The sequence below is a fragment of the Argopecten irradians genome, chromosome 2 (assembly GCF_041381155.1).
Source record: "Argopecten irradians isolate NY chromosome 2, Ai_NY, whole genome shotgun sequence".
NCBI classification, from domain to species: domain Eukaryota; kingdom Metazoa; phylum Mollusca; class Bivalvia; order Pectinida; family Pectinidae; genus Argopecten; species Argopecten irradians.
In genome coordinates, this window is record NC_091135.1 from 15,483,506 (window position 1) to 15,505,223 (window position 21,718).

Below are 21,718 nucleotides of genomic sequence, written 5' to 3' on the forward strand. Positions count from 1 at the left end.
TACAAATTTGCAGAGGGAAATTTAAGATTTCCAAGATAAAAAATCTCAAAACATCAATTCCTAAAACAAATAAGAAATATCTAAAATCTATTTCAAACTTCTACTTTCCACAACTGTCGTAAACAGACCTAAACCTGGCAACAAGAGTTAGGGTACTTAAGTCATGCGAATCATTCACATATCATAATAATTACAGAATGCAGCCATTGAAATTCCATAAATAACTAAAGCATGTTGAGAAACATCATGGTATTGCACGATAGATGGTTGTTTGAGAACACTTTTACTCACTCAGCGATGGAATACATGTAACACATTATATCTATTATAAACCTACAGCTTAGTTTATCATACTGCATAGACAACTAAATATGGCAGATATACTAAGGTTTGGCTGTAAATCACTAGTGTTGGGATTTTTAAAGCATTATTTTCCTAATTTATCTCATGTATGTCTTCAAAATTCTAAAATCTATGTTGTGCTAAATATATTTCAAAATCATTTTTTTATTAAAAGTGATATTATAAATATAGAAACCATTCTAAAATTGATTTAATAACCAACAAAACGTGCTGATGAACTTTTTATCCTACATTGTGTTTTAGTCTAGAAAAGTTTCAATATGATAGAAGTATGTGTAACAGCAGCGTAGTTTGGTCATCAGAACAATACAAACTAATCTAGCTGGGACTAGGGACGATAACATATTCCAATGGATCATAATGAACACAGAATAAATCATGGCTATCGAAATATCTCGATGTGCTGAAGGACCTGGTGAGTATTTGTTTGTTTGTTTGATTAATTAACGTCCTATTAACAGCCAGGGTTATGTAAGGACGGCCTCCTATGTATGCAGTGTGTTGCGTGTATGTTGTGCGAGGTGCGTGTTTTGGGAGACTGCGGTATATTCATGTTGTGTCTTCTTGTATAGTGGAACTGTTGCCCTTTTTATAGTGCTATATCACTGAAGCATACCGCCGAAGACACCAAGCAACACACCCCACCGGTCACATTATACTGACAACGGGCGAACCAGTCGTGAGTATAAAGATCCACATGTACAGGTGGATTCCATTGGTTAACATTATACTTGGTATGATCTCATATTTATGGATGAATTTCATTAGGGAATATATATAATGTAAGTACATTTTGGTGGTTATAATTCATAGGTGAATACTGTATAAATGGTTGCATGGAATGAATTAGTGTCATCAAAAGATTGACAATAAAACAAATTTGGCAAAAAACCTTGGCCTTGGACGGAACAAGAAACTACATATAGATACATACAATGTACATATACATTTATATAACAAAAACAAATTATATATCTTCCACAGCTCTTATCATAACTTTGTCTATACAAAGGAGAAAATACAAAGGAAGAAAAATTTCTTCACAATCACCTTTAAAAACATTTGGGATAGTCTTGCCTTCAGTTGGCCATTCTTATTACAAAAAAATGTATTTTTATTTATAAAATAGTGCATTAATTTTCCATGATAGAATGGACCAGCCATTTCATAAAAAACAGTTATAACCTATTATTATATTATATACTAAATAGTATATGAGTACTTAAATGCATTTCGATACCAAACAAAATTAAATGAGAATTAATTGAATGGTGTTATGTTTCAGATTGTTTCCCCTCTAAATATTCAAATATTCTAAGTTTGATTGCAATTATGTACTGCTTTAAAATCACACTTAAATGGTATTTATATCAAAGTTCAGAGTTAAGTGAATCTCTGCCTAGTGTACACATGATTATGTAAAAAAAATCATTTCACCAAAATATGTACAATAATAGTATTCTAACTCTTAAGGTAATGATATTATATACTATTAATATACATCAATACCTTAGTGTTTAAAAGGTCATACAAAAAATACAGATTTTTAGAAAACGCAAACTGACATCTTCCTTCAAAAGTAAATAGCATACCCGGTATATACAGATTATTCTTTGCTCCAATCTGACAATTATAGAAATGGCATTTGTTAATACTTTTCATTTATTAATATTATCAACAATTTATAACAATCAAATAAATTACATATATTCATAACAATACTTAAGTTAAAACATGCAGGGAATATTGATAAGCTTAAATGGATGTAATGTTAAAAGAGCAAAGCTGTTGTTTTACTATTGGATAAACGATTAAATTGGAATTACTGACGAGTCCTAGAAGGATTCAAACAGCTGTATGGTGTCCCTAACATCATCTGTATGGTGTCCCTAACATCGCTGAAGAAAGGACTTAACAACATGGTACAGGTAGATTTTTTCAAGTAATACCGTATATATGCCTTTTTTTCAATTGACCTAATATTGAATTAAGTTATATGTGCCTAACTTGTGGAAATTTTGACACGCTATTTTTTTCTTCAGTAATCTATTGAACCATCCGGGTTGATATTAGCTGTGAAAACCATTCAAATGGACAGACGAAGATGTGTATTGCCTTATAAACACTAGTACGATACAGAATTACTGCAATGTAAAATCCATGCTTTACATGCCTTATCTATATTCAGATGGAAACATACCTGCAGCAATCATCTTACAATTACTAATAATACAGTAAAAATGTGAAACGGAATTGTAGACCACAACTTGCCTTCATTGGCTGTCCATATACACGGCATGTCCGCATTTCACTATATTGTACCGCCAAAAAATATTTTCAGCTCCTCTTTATACTTGTGATATTAAAACCTATGCATTTTAAGTATTGTTATTCTCAACTTGATGGTAATTTCTGGAGGTGAATAAAATATTAAAAGCTCTTTTTGATTTGTATGAAAATTACGGCACATATAACTTAAATAAACGTTTTAGAGGCCTTATCTACAAGCAACTCCACTTTTTTTGTTCACATTTACACAAACAAGTAAAAAGTACTATTGCTTTAATTTTGTCAACGTGATTCCCTTTGCAAGCAGGTATAAGTAAATATAAAATAACCATATGGATGGATTCCATATATCAAGAAAAACATGCATATAAATACACATGGAATTATCTATGTTACACTGGTATATAATCATGATTTTATGAGTGAGACAATTTGTGACAGGATGATCTCTAACATGTGCAATAATATAATTATAACAAAGACATTGATAAATCGTGTATTTATAAGCAAACACGGTTGACATGGTTTTGTCATAGAAAAATTAACACAAGCAACAATGTGGTGTTTCATTTTCTACATTAAACATGAAACACTACCGGCATATATAGCTATCAAAATGTTATACACAGATATAAATAAATATTTACATTATATAACATGATATACCATAAAAAATTGCTTACTGCAATTTCAACTTTTTACATTTTAAAAAAATTAAATTTTCTAAGACAGATAACGAAAACTTGAATCATTGACTTGATAACTCTTAACAAATACTGTTAATGAATAATACTTTTCAGCAATTATCGACACACGCAAAATGTTGAAATAGAAATAATATTTGTACACTTGTACTTACAGTAACTTTTAAATATCAAGCAAATTGTTCTCAGTATTTGAACTTGATCTCCCTATTTTGCATAAAAATTTGTTATATTTTTTATTCTCACCACATTTTTACTTGTGAAGAATCCTGTTGGACCCATAAGAAATTAGCACAAAGAAATTCAAGCACACTCAACTCAAATGCATGTCCCCCTGGTCACACTGATTTCTCGAAGGTTTATACTATCTACATAATGAGAAATGATGCACTGTAACAAATTGTCTTCTGATTATATTTGGCATAAATCATGTCCAATGTTGTAATGTTGTGATTTATTTTCCTTAGACGATAAATGAATGGAATGTCAAGACAAGACGAACTCTGAGGCAAGCAGAATATACAGCTAAACTGACAAAGATGAACAAACCAATTCTGAGGCAAGCAGAATACTTGTACACAGCTAAACTGGCCGAAATTGGGCATCACCAATGGGGCAGTGAGAAGTCGTCACAAGGTTTTATACTAATAAAATGAAAGAAGAATTATGTGATCATTGTTCAGGAATCCATTGGCAACATAAAAATATGCAAACCTTCAGAACGTTTATACAATGTGATATGTGAGTAAGCAAGCTTTCTTTTTTATATATAATTTCTATTTTCTCACATTCTGTAGTAATAAGAGGTTGGTGATTTAGTCATAAAGTAATATTTTAGCTAATTTATAAAAAATATTCATTGAGCAACTGATAAACTACATATCCAGGTAGTTCTTGGTGTATCATTTATACAAATGTCCAGTGGTATTAGTGCCTACTAACCTAACAACTAGGTTTCTTATCTAGGTTCACTCTGGTAGTGACTACTATAAATAAAGAACACTCAGGGCAAATACTTGTTCTAATAGTCTACCTATACAACAACAAAACTGGTAAACAAAAAATCAAAAATCCTTCTAACATCACAACTACCAGCCTAGACAAAAGTATTAAATTGTGGTAGGCAAATTGCATTCTTTCAATTATACAGATAAAGTTTGGCATGTATTGGGTATTGGTAAGCTAATATAAAAAAAAATGCCAGATCAGATCATGTTTATACCCATATATCAAAAGTATACTATAATATGTCCATAACAGAAATTTTGTGACCTTGCATAAAAAACAATACATGTAATCTATAGCTGGTTAGTTATGCATTCATAATTTTCAAAAGAGAAAAATATATTTCAGCTGTTTCAATATTTGCGATCTTGCTTTTAGGTTATATATGAATCTATCAACAATTTTCTAGTTATTTTCTTGGCCAAATTTTTGCGATCGAAATAATTGTCCACATTTTTTTTTACATTAATGAGGCAGTGCATGCAGTATAAAAATAAATATTTCAATCTTACATTGGTTTAAGCTCGAAACCATTTACATTTCTTATTAATACATTTAAAATGAAATGATGCAAGTCATATAAGTAAAATCTTGTGCCTGAAATTATGAGACCAGTCCACTCTATTACTTTCTATAACCAGTACTACTATGTGTTCATATTATGCTCTTTGTCTAAACAATAACACTAATATATACAAACGAAACCCAAATCTTTTCTCATATGTTGTTGGAGACATTGTAATTTGGCAAGTAAAAGTTATTGTATTGAAGAAGGGTAACGAAGAGTGCTAAATGTACACTAGTAGGATATCTGACAGACATTCATCATCCAAGTTCAAGCAGGTATGACATTAAAATATGACCCATAATTCATAATAATTACTGAAAAGCTAGGTTTCTGTGAATATTACTCCAATTATGAATAAATTGTATCCATCATAGTAATCAACAATACATTTAACAAAGGATACAATTATCATACCATAATACAATATGGATGGCCTATGTAGATTTATCATACAGCAGTCCATGTTGAGATGAACCATTCACTGAGGCTTCCGATTCACCAGTTACCTCCCTTCCTTTCAATCTGCATCTCCCTTTAATGAAGCTAAAATGAAGTGATGGAATGGAGGTGAGAAGACCAATCCTCATAATGTCCAAGGAGATATCCAATATCCTCCAATGTTACATTCGAGATTTAGACCAGTAATGGAGTGAATGCTGAACATTTTGACATACATAGATGATTGTTATCTGCCCATCATTGACAGGCAGAATACCGGAGAGTCTGAGAACACATAGGTATAGGGAGATATTCCTGTGCCACAGATCCTTATCAGACCATGGTGTACCCTGAAACACAAATTATACTTAAACATCATCAGCTGGTCAAACTAATCAAGAATTAACTTCTACTCGTAATATCATTAAGTGAATACATTTTTTTATTCTTGACATAACAAAGTTATCCGATACTTGCACGCTAAATTTGGTAAAATTTTCCTACTATGAATTCAATCCTTATTTCTAACGATTCGATTTATAAATAATTCACTGCAGCAGGATTATTAGTTTTTACTTGTACTTCTCTAAATTAGGGAAAGCAGTTTGTTTGCTTTCCCTAATTTAATCTATTTTATCTACATATTTTTTTTTCTAAACATCAATGTCCCTATGAACCTAGCTACAATCATTCTTTTTGTCAATCTAAATCCTACTAATCCGGACTCTATAAAATATTCCTCTCCTACTACAACATCATCCTTTATACTCCAGGGGTTACTATCACTGGCATTATATCCACCCCTAGCTGGACTATTTCATAGGGAGCCCAGGAGGAAAAATTTGAACCAATCACAGGCTTGCTAAGATTTCCTTTGAAAACTACAGATAGGTGGACGCCCAACTTCAAAGCCACACAGTTACTCACCGTGTGCTATTATATAGCTCTTTTGCTGTGCATCAAAAGCCTAAGTACATATACCTATTCTGTTCTGTTGCCTCCAGTTATATTATGAGATAGTCCAGAGGTGGCTATGACATCAGTGATAGTAACCCCTGGAGTATTGAGGATACATCAACATGTACTGGTATTACTTCTGGACGTTTATTACTACATGGTTGTGTGTTACAATCTACACTATACTGACCTAAAACTGAGCTCCTGTTCATTACAAATTTCATTATCTATATTCCACACAGATCGTGACTTTGCTGCTTCTTTCTCCTTTATCTTTTCTTCCTTTTTAATCTGTTTTGTTTTCCTTTTTAGTTTGTCTTTCTCTGCGAAAGTCATGCGATACTGAGGACCGACCAGTCGATTGTCTTGCTGAGCTTTGTTAATGATGACGTCTCCATTTTTTATTTTCCGACTACCAGCAGACCCTCGACTACTTCCAGCAGAGTTTCTGTTTGTGCCTCCAGACCCCTGCAGAAAATTTATTCTCATTTATAAACATCACGAAAAGCAACTTTTCAGACATTATAAAGGACCAAGTCAACTGATAAGATGAAGATGCTTTGGTTATAAGAGTATGAACACCTTGTAACATTATAGGACACCTTTGGTTGTTTACGATACCACAACAATACATTGGAAGTGGAAGGTAGAATAATCAACCATGATTATCGGCTGAATTTACATCATTTTTGAAAATTTAGTCAATTTCCCCTAGTAAAGACTGAAGAGCATACTGAAGAAAAAACAAGCGATATTGTTCATTGCATTAATCCTTATCACAAGATATTCTCAATTGTACAAATGCGTTATCATACTAATTTGGTAACTTGTATACTTCCTCATTCTGAACAATTACGTAAATATAACATGGATACAAACAATTGAAATTCACCTGTGGTTTGTCGTAACACGTGATTGGTTTACCTGCACATATCGCGATCGGTATATGCAGATTCAGGCCTATGGGAACATACTACAACAATGACTAGTAATTAATAATTGTTTAATAATGCTCTCAAGTCTGGCTTCCTAATTAGTGTCACTTTACAATTGTGACTTACCTGTACATAAACACGACGCGTGTTTACACAGCTAGCAGCGTGGCTGATCATGACCGGAAGCGTGTTTGTTTAGGAATCATTAGAAACGAAAGCGTTTTCTAAGGTTTGTTTGGAATGTTGATAGTGCAAAATATGACGATCATATTATCGTAATTCATTTTTTTTTATTTAAAAAATGTATTTAAAAAAAAAAACCCATAACATCTGAAAACATATAACTAAAAAGATTTAATACAAACCTTATAAGTTGGAAAATCACGATAATATGCTGATCACGGTAATAGGGCATGTACCCGGCTGTCATAAGATATAAGGACCATTAAAACCACTTTCTGACCAAACCTAATGGCATTACGTTTGAGTCGAATTCCGGATGAGTCGAATTATTTTCGTTGGTCCGTTGAATTTCGAGATAACGAGTTTCGACTGTACTTCCTCATTCTGATGAGTTAGAGAAGTGAGCGTGTATTTCTGAAGATACATTACCTTTCTACTGGCTGGGTCTGATGATATATCATCAATATCATCTATTCCCTCATCTTCATCATCATCATCGTCGTCATCATCATCTATGTCACTGATATTGTCTAGCATCTGTAAGCTCTGTGAATGGCGGTGTTTAGGTGTTGTTCGTTCATCTTCGATTTCAAGCACATCCATACTTTGGATTGTTCCACGTCTATGTTTGATGGCTGATTCGCGGTATTCTATCTCACTGTACGTATGATCCTTGTAATTCCACGTTGACCGCGAACGAGGCTTAAAGCGGACCTCTTTTGCACGTAACCTTTCTACAAACGGCATTGCAAACTGAAACAATCAATATCAACTTTAACATAAATTCCAAAGCTAGTTTTGAAACAATCAATATCAACTTTAACATAAATTCCAGAGCTAGTTTTTGACATAAGTTTATTTCGAGAAATCAGGGTGGTACTATTTAACACATAGTATATGTTATTTAACTAATTGAAAATACAAACCTGATTTTTTGAATTGCCATGTCGTTTCAGGAATCTAACAAAATCTTTGCGTGAACAGCTCTTAACCAGTACAATGTTCATGGAGTTGTCACAAAGATGGCAGAATTTATCCAGACCCTCGGGGGCCATTTCACAGTTACCAGGGATACAGTATAGTGCCACATTGAGGTATGAACCCTTACATGTCTTCCATGGACTTTCTGTTTTAGAAAGATCTGTAAAATAATAAAACCGTGCTTTAAAAAGGTTGAGTCTAGGCCAAAACTTGCCACTGAAATAAGATTAAAAGTACATTCTCTTTGCTGCTACCAGCTAATCCAACATTACTTTTGAAATCCTCAGAGCACAGGTTTACGACGTGCAAAAAAAAAACCACTAAAAATACTGATCTTTTTTTTTTTTTTTTTTTTGCGCGTCTTAAACCTGTGCTCAGAGCAACTAAAATCATAATTATATTAAAGATGGACTTCTATGTAGTTTATCATTTACATGTAAATTACAAGAATTCCACTGAAGTTGATGTGTCGCCTGCACAGCATCACAAAAAATAGTTACACTTGGAAATATTGTTAATAATAAGGTGAAGATATCAAGTCCCATAACTCTTGCAAATATTGATGGATTTTGACCAGTATCGAACCAATCTAAAATCTCATTGATACAAAGCAATATACCAAATTTGGTTGAAATAGGACAATACTAAAGTTATCGAGCGGAAACCATGTTTTGACGATTTTAAAGTACCGTAACTTTTGCAAATATTGACACATTTTGACCAGTATCAAAAGCATCTAAGATCTCATTGATATAACGCAATATACCAAATTTGGTTGAAATCAGACAATAAATACTTAAGTTATCGCACGTAAATCGTTTCCCGGACACTGACGCTGATATAGTGATATCTAAGTGTCGCCCGTGCTTTGCAGGCGACACAAAAATGGAGATGTCCTTTACAAAACTTGGACTCCTATGGTGATAATGATGTCTAACTGGAATATCCCTAATCGAATTACATAGCCATGCCTAGCACAGATATGAACATTTTATCGTTATTTCATTAGGAAAATGCACCTTGGCAGTTGAGGTTAAGTTGACTAAAGATAACCCTTGGAGCTTTGACGATTTAGATCGCTGACCACTTACCCATGAAACTGTCACTGTTATTGGATGTGTTGAGCGGGTCGAAGGCTTGTACCTGTGTGTCGTGTGTAACGCTTGGTGTGTCCTCAATAACCTCAGTCCAACATCTATTACATCTATTAGATCAATCAACACATGCTTATTACAATACAAAACATAAACTGGCTAGAATTGAGTTTCTAATACCGCAAAGCAATAAACTTAGTCTTATAATTGCAAGGATGTCATTATAGTTATATAGTCAATTAATTCGAACAAGATTTACAGGACTGTACAAACAAAACCCCCTTAGATTTATACTACTGTAAATTTAACATGTCCTCTATATAATTAATACTGTGCAAGCCTTATCATAAATTGATTTCCTGCTATTTCTAAGAAAATGTGATGCGTAACTAATCACCCTGCATATTTCTTCTTCAGTTTTGTAATGTTTTTCTTTGAAGAATTCTATGTAAAGAAGTTTTTTTAGATTAAGGAATGTTCCTGAAACTGCATGGGGCCTATCTTTTTTTTTTTTTTTGGGAAAAGTGGAAAAGTGAGGCTTAACTTACCCTGCTCTACATGTTGAGAACTCGTTGTCCACTATAGCATTTCCAGCATGTGGTAAAGGGTCAGCTGGAATGTACTCAACCTCACACTCGTACGGCCTACAAAGGAGACAACACAGAGCCTTAAATAACACATATAAATCAGGATATTATTACACACTGTACAGCCTACAGGGGAGATAAACACAGAGCCTTCAATAATGCATCAGGGAGATAATTTATATATCATCTTGTACAGCCTACAGGGAGAAAACACAGAGCCTTCAATAATGCATGGACAGGGGAGATAATCTATATATCATCTGTACAGCCTACAGGGAGATAAACACAGAGCCTTCAATTCAAGAATGCATGGAGGAGATAATTATATATCACACTCGTACAGCCTACAGGGAGATAAACACAGAGCTACAATAATGCATGACAGGGGAGATAATTTATATATCATCTTGTACAGCCTACAGGAGAGAAAAATACAGAGCCATAAATAACACATAGACAGGGGAGATAATCTATGTATCACACTTGTACAGCCTACTGGGGAGACAAAAACAAAGCCTTAAATAACACATACCTACTCATCTATAGGTAGGAGAGATAATCTAAAGCTCACAATAGTACACATACTAGTCTTATAGAACATATACACAACCTTTTCCTTATTACTCAAGATATCACATTCATATATAGTAATTTAATACATAACAAATTCACGTATTCAAATTCATTCAAATCTTAAAAGGAAAGATAAAAAAGTTGTAGGATCTTTTCTGATAATGGCATCATTTAACAACTAGAGTGCATTACGTTTTATGCAAAATTGTTGCACCTTATTTTATGATTTTCCCCCACAGATCTTAGACAAACATTAATAAGGATCCTTTTCTCACCTTAGCTTTGACTTGGTGAGTGCCTTTAATACTGCAGCATCCAGGCCCTTGGCACCAAGCTTAGGTTTATAGCGTTCATACATACTCAGCACATTTCCTCCAAAACCATACTGTGATATAAAGGACCACTTCAGCAACCTCTCCCCATGGTACACAGAACTGATGTCCACCTGTCGGAAATTACCTGTAAAACAGTCAACAAATACTGCTCAAAATTTGTTTTCCCCATGTAAGATTTAGTAATCTGAGACTCCAAGGACATGAAATTCACAATTTATGTAAAGGGCCATGGCCCTTTTAATTATGAAGAGTATTTGATTCTATCACATATGTGAGTTGAAAAGAAAACTTTTGAAATTTAGTCAATTTTTGGCCCTTGCCACATGCAAAATTTCATTGAATTTGCTGCAGCAGTTTTGGAGAAAAAATTGAAAATGTCAATTATTTATTGACACAAGATGCACAACAATGGACAAAAGGCAATTAAAATAGGTAACTTGTGACTTAGTCTCAGGTGACTTAAAAATACCAATCAAGATACAGAAGACAGCCAAAACATAAGTAATGAACACATGAATTATAAATCTACACAAGCCCTGGTGAAATACAGAGTTACAAGGACTCGTCAAGCTAGGGGAGATAATCTAGAGTGGGTGTGTACGTGCCTTACCTAGAATCATGTGGATGGTTGAGGTGACAGTATCACCAATCCCGAGGACAGACCCAGCCACTTGGTTTGTTGTTCCTGAAAACAAACAATTCAATTGAAGTTATTTTTCTTTTTTTTTTCTTTTGTTTTTTGGGGTTTTTGTTTTCATATTTAATATTTGCTATTAAGTTTTATTTACAATGACAAACAAGGTCAAAATTTACTTCAACACATTTAACATCTGACCGATGAATACATTCTAGAAAGTTTCTCACCTGTTGGTAGGATACACAGAGGTACAGTGCAAGGTACAGGTGTAAAACCTGACTTGATCTCCACATCGTTCATGGCCTGGAACTTGTTCATCAATCCTGTGGCTACCTGGTTCACAGTGCCGTCACCTCCCATACAGGCAATGCTATTAAAATATCAGTCTTAATTTAGACTTCTTCAGAACCTTTTATATAGGCAATGCTAACAAATTACCAGTCTTAATAAAGACTTCTTCAGAACCTTTCAGACAGGCAACACTAACAATTATTACTACATGTACAGATATTTCATTGATATTTCATTTTACAATGTATATTGACTAAAAACTCTTGGTAAAATATCCCAATATTATATTGAATATTGATATTATAAATGAAATCAACAATAATTCATTCAACTTTTCTGACAAATAATGGACTGCTGCTAATCTGTTAATAGGGAATAAAATAGAAGCCACATATCTTAAATTCAATACTTCCATCTTTTTAATCTTTCATCCCAGGATTTTAATTTCATTAAAAACAGGAAACACCATTCTTACCAGTCATAGTCATCTAAATTGATGTGCACCATTTCTTGTTTTACAAACTCAGAATGTTGGATTTCTGAAAATTGAAGTTAACATATAATAATGTATATACATCAGACAGAATTTGAAGTTATACACTTAGAGTAGTGGCTAATTATGAAGCCTTGGTTTCCATTGTGCCAAAAAGTGTTTGCATGGATAGCCCGATTATAATGTTGGATAGAAAGAAAGATAGAACATCCAGCACACCCTAATTCTAAATCCCTGAATTGATCATGTAGTTTAAATGCTTATGTTTTATTCGAAAGAAAGAGAAAACTGAACTCACCCACACAATCCACATCTATACCAGCAGCTTGGAGAAGGGGCTGAACTTTATTTCTATATAACTCCTTACTCATGCGGAAACCTGCGAGAACCTGCATGAATAGTTTAACTGACTGTGGCCGTCCAGGCAGTTCTGCAAATTAAAAACAGCATTAGAAAAAGATAACATTACAATAATGTTACATCTAAACTGACCTCAACACTCTGTTCGTATACATTGAACCTTGTTTTCATAAATACGCGCTGAAAAATTTGAAAACATAGAATATTTGAGATGGACATCATAACTGAATATAGATTTTACAAAGAGTCAACATTATACACTATTAATGTACAGTTATCAGAGCTTGACAGTCAGTATAGAAATTCAAAAAGACTTTGAAAAAGTTTGAACTACGTGTAAATAGGAAGAAAAGAATGATACTGTAATCCATTTTTTATCATAATGATTATCATTAGTTTCAATATTTTCCCACCATTTAAATTGCAAAATGGGTTGAAGTATATGTACAGAACAATCAAAATCATTTCAGCCATATTTTATAAAAACCAATGACAAATGAATTAATGTTACACTTCTAACTATACATTATGGAAACAAATTTTAATTTTGATATGCAGTCAAACTTGGTTAATATGAATTTGAAGGGACTAAGATAAAACTGTGACTTATCCGAGTGTTTGAATTAAGCGAGTTCACAAGTCTGCTGACAATATCTTTACTCAGTACACTGTATACATATACGTATGTCTACTAGTTCCGTGTCGTAAAACGATGTAAACAAGAAAGGTGTCACAATAGTCAATGGTGCTTGCACAATTACAACTATAAAACCGAAATATATCCAAAATATTGATTCATCAACAAGTCACAACAAATATTTCACGCACATATAAATAGTTGACGTAACTACATAACCAAGACACGTGTGTTCATTTGAAGTTACACAGAAAGTAACTCTGCGCATGTCAACTCAAACAGTAGTGTTTTATCAGTGGTGGCTGGGATGGTGAACTGTGTAAAATCTATTTTGCAGAGTAAAAACTTCAAAGCACTTGCATTGTTCTCACCTAAATATTTGCTATCGCTCTATAAAAACTGTGATTGTGTACAGCTCAAAGTCATATTGCATTTGTAACACAGTGCCAGGTGGCTAAAGATTAGTGCTGCTCGAGTGATTACACAATGCAAGTGACAGACTGCAAGAAAATTTTATGTAAGATTGTTTCATGATGACCAAAAATTTACTTCGTATTATCCAATTTTTTTAGTTTTTCGAATTTGAATTTTTAAACAAAGAGAAACTCACCTCTGATGTATTTTAAAATCCTTTCGCTGTATTTTGTACACAGATTCTCACTTGGATGCTCAAATTCTATAACTTTCTCTCGTAATGTGTTTGGTCCAAACAATTCATAGGTGTACACAATGAAGCCGAGACACATGCCTTCACCGTCTTTTTTACCCTTTTTCCGACGTTTTATTTTCACACCGAGTATATTTTTTAATTCCAGTGTTTCTGTACTAGTAGGCTCAGGCTTTGCAGTTTTGAATAAAGACAGTCTTCTTCCTTTTGATTTCCGCGCTGAAAAAACAAATTTACAAGTCAGCTTCTCATTTCTTTTTTAAAGCGTCCTGTCTCTGCAGCTTCTTGACTGGTGACTAATATGACATTTTGGGATGACCTCCACTGTTGCCTGTGTGAATGTCTGTGATGTTTTGGGAGGCTGTAGTATATCTATGTTGTGTAAAATTGTAATAGAAGAATCCTTTTACTTTATATAGTGCTATCTCACTGCATCATTCCTCAAAAGACACCAAACAACCCCCACCCCACTCAGTCACATTATACTGACAAAGGGCATTAACTAGTCCTCCCACTCCCTGCATGCTGAACACTAATCAAGAAGAAGCAGTAATTACCAATTTTACAAACTATGGTGTGTCAGACAATAAAAGATCTATAGGAATTATTGGGTGTACATATGTACAATTAAATTATAAACAATTGAAAGGTCTACATCACGAAAATGACCAAATGCTGCTTTGGGTTGAAAGTATGACACTGGGCTTGGGTCTTAAAACAAAATTTAATAATTTATACTTGTGATTTCGAATGCAAGTCAAGGAAATCCAATTGTATAAATTAAGAGCTTCAATCCAGCAAGCTTTAATCACCAGTACATGCTTGTTTGGTTTGTTTCATGTTATATGATCAGCCAGAGGCATTTAAGGATGTGACTGGTTTAGACAGAGAAGAGCCAGAGATTAGCCTCTCACGAAAACATTCTATGATCAGTATAGCTCCTATATATGAGGTTTTCGTGTCATGAACACCTTAACCAATAGGCCACCACTACTTATGGACATAATCATAACTCTAAGACATGAGGTAAGAAAAAGCTGACATCTGATGAGATTCTTAATCCCTAATAACTGGTATAAATACAAGTGTGTAAGTTGATCCTTAGCTGCAGAAAATGTGACGTACTGGCTCAAGCAGCCATTTTTTGCTCTTGCACCCTAAGAAATAGTACCAATGCCCCATTAACACTGAACACCACTAAATATAATGGTGGTAGAATGGTTCAGCTCTATAGTGTATTTGAAACATGCAAATCTTGTGATTAGAATGTGCTCTGCTCGGTAATGATGAAGCCATGGATTAGATACTGTACATGGAGATTATATTAGAAAAGGTATACATGTAATTACTTTGTCCTGTTGGTATGTCTGTCTGAACAAACATGAATGAATGGAAGGAATGTCTTGAAAATCAAATACGGTATGTATTTGGAAAAAACCAGAAACTTGCATAGTCAGATTTAAGTTGCAAAGCGTTTCCTTGGTTAATGGTCAGTGTAGTCAGAATTACTTCCATTTTAAAACTTTGGATATGAAAGAAAAATAATACAAACCTACAAACCAAAACATTCAGGAGCTATACTACCATTGTCATTTATCAGGAAAATTGAAGATAGACATACATGTAATATAAAACTTGAAAGACCATTCTTTAATCCTTTTGATTTATAATGGATGTACGGATCACCAAAGCTGGAGATGGACTTGACCACACACCATTAACTATTCATTGGGATCTGTGCGATCCTTTTGACTATAGTATTGACCAGCTTTATCATTCATCAATAATTTACCCAGAATCCCCAGCAAAGCATTCAACTCTATTTCTCTAACAACACTGATGGCCGATGCCCTAAGTATAAACATTTACTTTACTTTACACACCTGTGGTTCCGTAATCTAATAACAATACCGTCAAGACTACTGAAATACATAATCTGTTATCACAAAGAACTGGCTTTTGTTATCAAAAACACAGAACCTAGCTGTATTACCATATTGAATGTTAATGGAAGATAATGAACATTTCCTCTGTCAGCTAGATTATGCTGAATGCAACTAACGCTCAACTCATGTTTAAAGATCTGCTTTGATTTTATTACATGTATATGGAAATGATATTTCTATTCTTAGTGATGGAGACCAATGACCTTTTAACCTACAAAGCAATTAATAAAAAAACAAACTGTGTCAATAAAGTCAATTAAAGGAAGTTGACTTATTGAATAAATGTATGCACTTTTAATCACAATGACTTTGACTATCTCATTTGACCTTTTGACCTCTAAAACAACCCTAAGCTGGCCCACTTTCCCTATGAAAGGTATAGGTTTAGAACTAATATCCCAAAGAGATCCTGAGCTATGAGAAAACTATTTTTGAATGATTCTTACAGATTAGGTGATACATTTGTATTATAGATAACACAAAAAAAGTCTTACAATAGGATTAGAAATATGAGGTTTCAAAATACCCTGACATCAATATGGCAAGATTCCAGTTAACTTCTTTAAGTGTCAACCTCTGTTTCTTTTTGAATATAAGACAGATTTATTTAATGTAAAAGAATGTGTTTTTCTTCCCACAGTTATCGTTAAATATTTTGACAGTCGTTTGATCAATGATGTATAGAACCCTTTATATGTTCAAACAGGTGTGTTTCGTTAATGCACTTATTGCCCCAGGTAAAGTTTATTGTAGAGGGATATGAAGTCTTCATACAGTGATCACAGATATGTACACAAGCTATAAATGCTGCAGGATTAAATTCTATAAATCACGAACATGTTGATCATGTCAATAATGAGTGGTCAGTGAGAGGGTACTAAGTGACATCGGCCTGAAGCAGTAATCTACAGGTCATTAGCATGTAAGCATGTAACTTCTATTATTAGATATTTCATTACTAAGTTACAAAGATATTAGTACCCTGCTATCCTGGTATATAAAAGCAAATGCCCCTGTCACATTAACTTTTAACATTTTTCTAGGTGCTTTTAGAACAAACAGAATATAACAGTAAAACCCTCTCTTACTACAGAAAAAACAATTACTGAGTACAAAATCTAATAACAGATTACTTGTACCATTTTGTCCTGCAATACATTGCAACATATTAGCATTAATCGGTCAGACCCTGTTACCCAAACCACCCACATATTAATTAACTATTCATCCCCTTAGATCTCAAAGTAGGTCAAGGTCATATGAACAACAAGAAAGTGTTTCATCCCAGTATGTTAAAAGACCAATATCGGGTCTTTAGACTTTTTACTACTAAGAAAAATGGAATACTAATCAAGTTCTGGGTTAATGATCAATTTGAGGTTCAAAGGCTAAAGGGTCAGAAGTTCAATGTCCCTAATCACTCAGCAACTACAACAACTTGAGAGTTTGAGAGATAGTTATACTAAACCAGACAGTGGCAGACACATAAACCACACTTCCACAAGAAATTCACCTAGACAAACAACAAACAAGTTGGTGGAGACCTAAGTACATGTTGGGCACATTAACTTCTCTGTCACAGTGACTCAGAGGTTGAAGGAAGGTGTATCTGTATTTAATCAAATTGACATCCTATAACCAAATAACGAGAGATTAGTTGTAGAACTGATCCAGCACTGTGGCTCAGAAGTATGGGGCTATCACCTTTAAAACTGCTGCAGCCCTTTCTTCAACTAGAACCACTAGAAGAGATTGATATTGAAACTATTTTTTTTCATTTCTATTGTATGTTACCTTGATTTTTCAGATAGATTACATGGTCAACATTAACGGACATGTCAAAATGTGCAAGCACCAACAACACAGATTTTAAATTTTCCCATTACTTAGGACAAAGGAACTTATTTTCATTTGTTATAAATTATTGTGCATCTCTCGGACCCTACGTACAAACATTTTCCTACAGATAGTAATGGTCCTCAGTCTTAATACACCAAAGACATGATACTACTCATGGCTCCAGCATGTCAAAGAAACAACACACTTGTGTAATCAATATCCTAAAGCAGGTGCTGTCCTTATCCCACTCCATTTACAGATAATTAATCACAGAGATCTGTATTAGCCGGTCATGTCTACATTACACAATGGTTTAATCAATATAAGTAACAGTACGTATTACCTAACACTGCCGTTATCTATAATTCAACACTACTGTACCTTATTCAACTCTACAAGCTTATACATTAGGAGGAGCGAAAAGTAAACATGTTGTCGAAATAATTCCTAGCTTTATACTAAATTATAAAGTTCTGTAGAAGGAACAGGGCGGTCCTCTAAATACATATGATAACATAAATAGAGAGTCAGTGGCCCTGTATTGCTTACCAGGATATTGCAATGATAAATAAACATAGCAAAAATCTACATAAGAGAAAGAAAAATTTCGAAGAATTAATAATTTGCTTAAATGTGGTTTAAAATCCCTCAAGTATGTTATGACAAGAAGTGCATGATTAAAGGATTTTCCTCTATGAGTATTTCTCCTAATGAATACATCCCTCTGGCCCCAGGGGGTCAGAATTACCACTTGTTTTTATCCTTACCATCTTTAGCAGTAACCTTTAAGAAGTATAATGATGCATTCCCTGCATACATAATAATAGTCACCAGAAGCAAGGCTATATTATTACAACTGTCAAACAGTAATAATGGGTCAAATAGATTTACATATTAATAACAACTTGATTACAAGAGAAAATACAGTGGCCAGTCTAGGACTCAAACTTTGGACCTCAGAACATTATATCTGGATGCTTTACTCATGGAACTACCTACTGTTTACTAATGAACGACCCAGTGCAATTCTGCTACATACCTGGTTAATCATTTCTCAGTTCTCAGGAGACAGGAGAACTTTATACAATTACCTTTGGAATTTACTGTTAGTTAGACTCCAAATTTGTAACAAGAGAGGAAAAACTGTAGCAGCCAGACCGAGGCTCAAACTTGGGGCCTCCATGATTGCGCTACCTGGTCAGTGCTAACCATATACGTTATCAAGTGATTATAATATACATACAGCCGCTTGTTGATATTGTGTGCATGTTCTAAATTGTGCGCACCCATATTCTAATAATAATTGATTACATCAACCATTCTTTAAGAAAATTTAGATCTTTTTGTTTAGGTGCGCACAATATCAACAAATTACTGTAATGTGTCAATTTAGAAGGGACTTCTATATGGTCTAGTAATTTTATTTTAATTATTGGTAATTCAGGTGATATAAAACTGCAACAGGGCGGTGTGCCGCCAACTGGGCTCCAACCGGGACCCCAGACTTACTGGTCCACCCTTTACCGACTGAGATTAGGGAAATTCCCATAAGCGTAAAGCTAGAAGGCGACCGCATCACTATTTAAGGGGGATTCTTGGGGGATTTATGGTCCTATAATTCTCCAGGATTGTAGACAAATTGAATAACGCACGTTTTCATCAATTTGTCTGCAATCATGAGGGAATTATCAAAGACCATAAATCCCCCAATAAGGCAAATGAATGCTTATATTTCTGTTTTTTGTTATTTTTAAGCCAACCTGTAATGTAAACTGTAATCGCTATTGCCAAATCAAATTCCCTGTCGTCCAACGTCAGTGGAGCCTCTTCTTGTGACGTCATAATTATGTACCTCCGAAACATAAAATCATCAGTACACTTCCAACATTTTAATCAATATGTTCCATCATTAGAATATTCAAAATTTTGAAATCATTACTTCACAAATATTGTTGCGAATAACATAGAACAATTGGGGCTTTTCATTCCAGTAGCATACAAGTACGCACAAAAAATGTGCAACGCCTCATTACGTCAAGACACCATTCAGAACGACGTCACAATATATCGTAACATGTTTACATATCACTACACCAACGGTAGTTATAGGAGAATTATGATCTCACAAATTACCTTTTGGGTTGGAATGGTTATATAGTATCAGTTCCGATCAAATGGAAATATGTAGAATTAAAACCTGCTACACTACTACTACTATCCCGACCCCTCTTTCACAAGTGTTCACTCCAATCACGGACCAACCCAAATTCTCTCCAAAGAAACATCCACTTGGAGTGGTATATGGCACCAAATATAACACTGGCCAGTGGGTGAGAGTAGCAGTGCCGCCAACTGGGCTCAAACCCACAACCATAGACTTACCACCGCTCTACGAACTGAGCTAAAGGAAAATTCCCTCTAGCTTGAAGGCGACCGTATCACTATGAACAATTAAAACCTGCATACATACAGGTGAAGTACAATTTATTATACATCTACCTTTTAGTTAGCTACTGTGGTAGTGGAAAGGGTATATTTCTGTCTATAAGCCATCATTAGTGTTACATTTTTTTCCAGCTACAACAGTTTTTTGTTCTCTTCTTTTTTCTCTTTGCCTACCTGGTGCTTATAACTCTTGCACAGTGATAGATGGCTCATAATAATTTCTTATTATGATGTATTTTGGCACAGGTGATTCAAAGCTCTGATAAAAAATGTGTGCATATTACTATACTAATTTAGTAGCAATAAATATACTCTATAGCTTTTACTCTTAGTTTACTTTAAGATTCAACCGATTACATTAAAGAATTTGACGTTTTCAAGAAAGTTACTTCAGCACCTGTGATTTTGGAAAGACCTAAAGGTACATACATGTATGATATTTCTTTTGCCATGAGTCAATTAAGAAAACAACAGATTAAACATTATGTGTAATAGTCCATGCATGATATCCACAGACTGGTTTTCTTCAATTTAACAATAAGAATAAATGACTGGTAATTAACAAACCTCTGTTAGGATTGACACTAGTCCAGCTGAGTGTCGCCTGAGCCATCGACAGGGTGACATCGAAACCATCGCCACCAACATCGAAAATATTCGTTATGTCCTCTTCATCTGCAAATAAGTTTCCTTTGGAAGCCCCGTTGGTCATTAAGACGGGATTGCCTTCGTCATCAAATGTATAATCACTCATGTTTTCCTTATTAAAACACCGACATCAGTGGTAACCCTACTCCGCCGTCAAGACATAACACAGGAAGTAGCCATTTCTTTCGAGGACTGAAGGCAATGCTGTGTGCTGATTGGATAAGAATTACCTGTTAACCTCTCGGGGTCAGTAACTATAGAAATAATGTAAACACATGGCGAAAGGACTCGACAAAGTGTCGACTGTGGTGTGCATCCAAGTGTGAAGTGTCAACACATTATTGACACGAATATGTAAACGTACTGCAGGACACAATAATGTTAATTAATCATTTAGGCCTATCCACACAACTTTACTGACTAGCTACATATATTTCTAACACTGAAATACTTTTAAATTTTATCACGCTTAGTAAGACGCACCTGCTTGTTTGATACATATTGATTTTTGCCGTTTTAACTAGTAACAAAAAATGATAAATAACAAGGATGTAAAATTCAAGACATTCATGTACTTGTCGAAGTACCAAGTAGAAGCTTCTCCCATTATATATATATATATATATACATTTTTTCCATCAATGCATTTAAATAAAACCATTTAGGAACTAGGCCTAACAGTTAGGCCTACTTATTAATTTACAGATGTGCTACAAATATGGATGCACTGCCAACTTTAACTT

General features: G+C 34.2%; 1 protein-coding gene across 2 annotated transcripts; it reads right to left on the reverse strand.

Annotated features, from left to right (window-relative positions):
- Window positions 1–1,387: 1,387 nt before the first annotated feature.
- LOC138314578 (ceramide kinase-like protein) lies at window positions 1,388–21,179 on the reverse strand. Of its 2 annotated transcripts, XR_011207396.1 has the most exons (14): window positions 20,895–21,179; window positions 14,041–14,316; window positions 12,732–12,863; window positions 12,416–12,479; window positions 11,877–12,019; window positions 11,623–11,697; window positions 10,953–11,136; window positions 10,066–10,161; window positions 9,515–9,627; window positions 8,369–8,583; window positions 7,872–8,195; window positions 6,515–6,792; window positions 5,344–5,717; window positions 1,388–4,000 (listed from the first exon to the last, which is right to left on the reverse strand). XR_011207396.1 is itself a non-coding variant. In XM_069254982.1 (13 exons), exons 1-13 carry the CDS (start codon window positions 21,079–21,081, stop codon window positions 5,615–5,617), a joined length of 2,190 nt encoding a protein of 729 aa, XP_069111083.1. In that variant the 5' UTR covers window positions 21,082–21,179; the 3' UTR covers window positions 4,569–5,614. The 2 variants fall into 2 exon arrangements, 1 of the variants encoding a protein (XP_069111083.1); XM_069254982.1 differs by lacking the exon at window positions 1,388–4,000 and having other exon boundaries at window positions 4,569–5,717.
- Window positions 21,180–21,718: the final 539 nt, after the last annotated feature.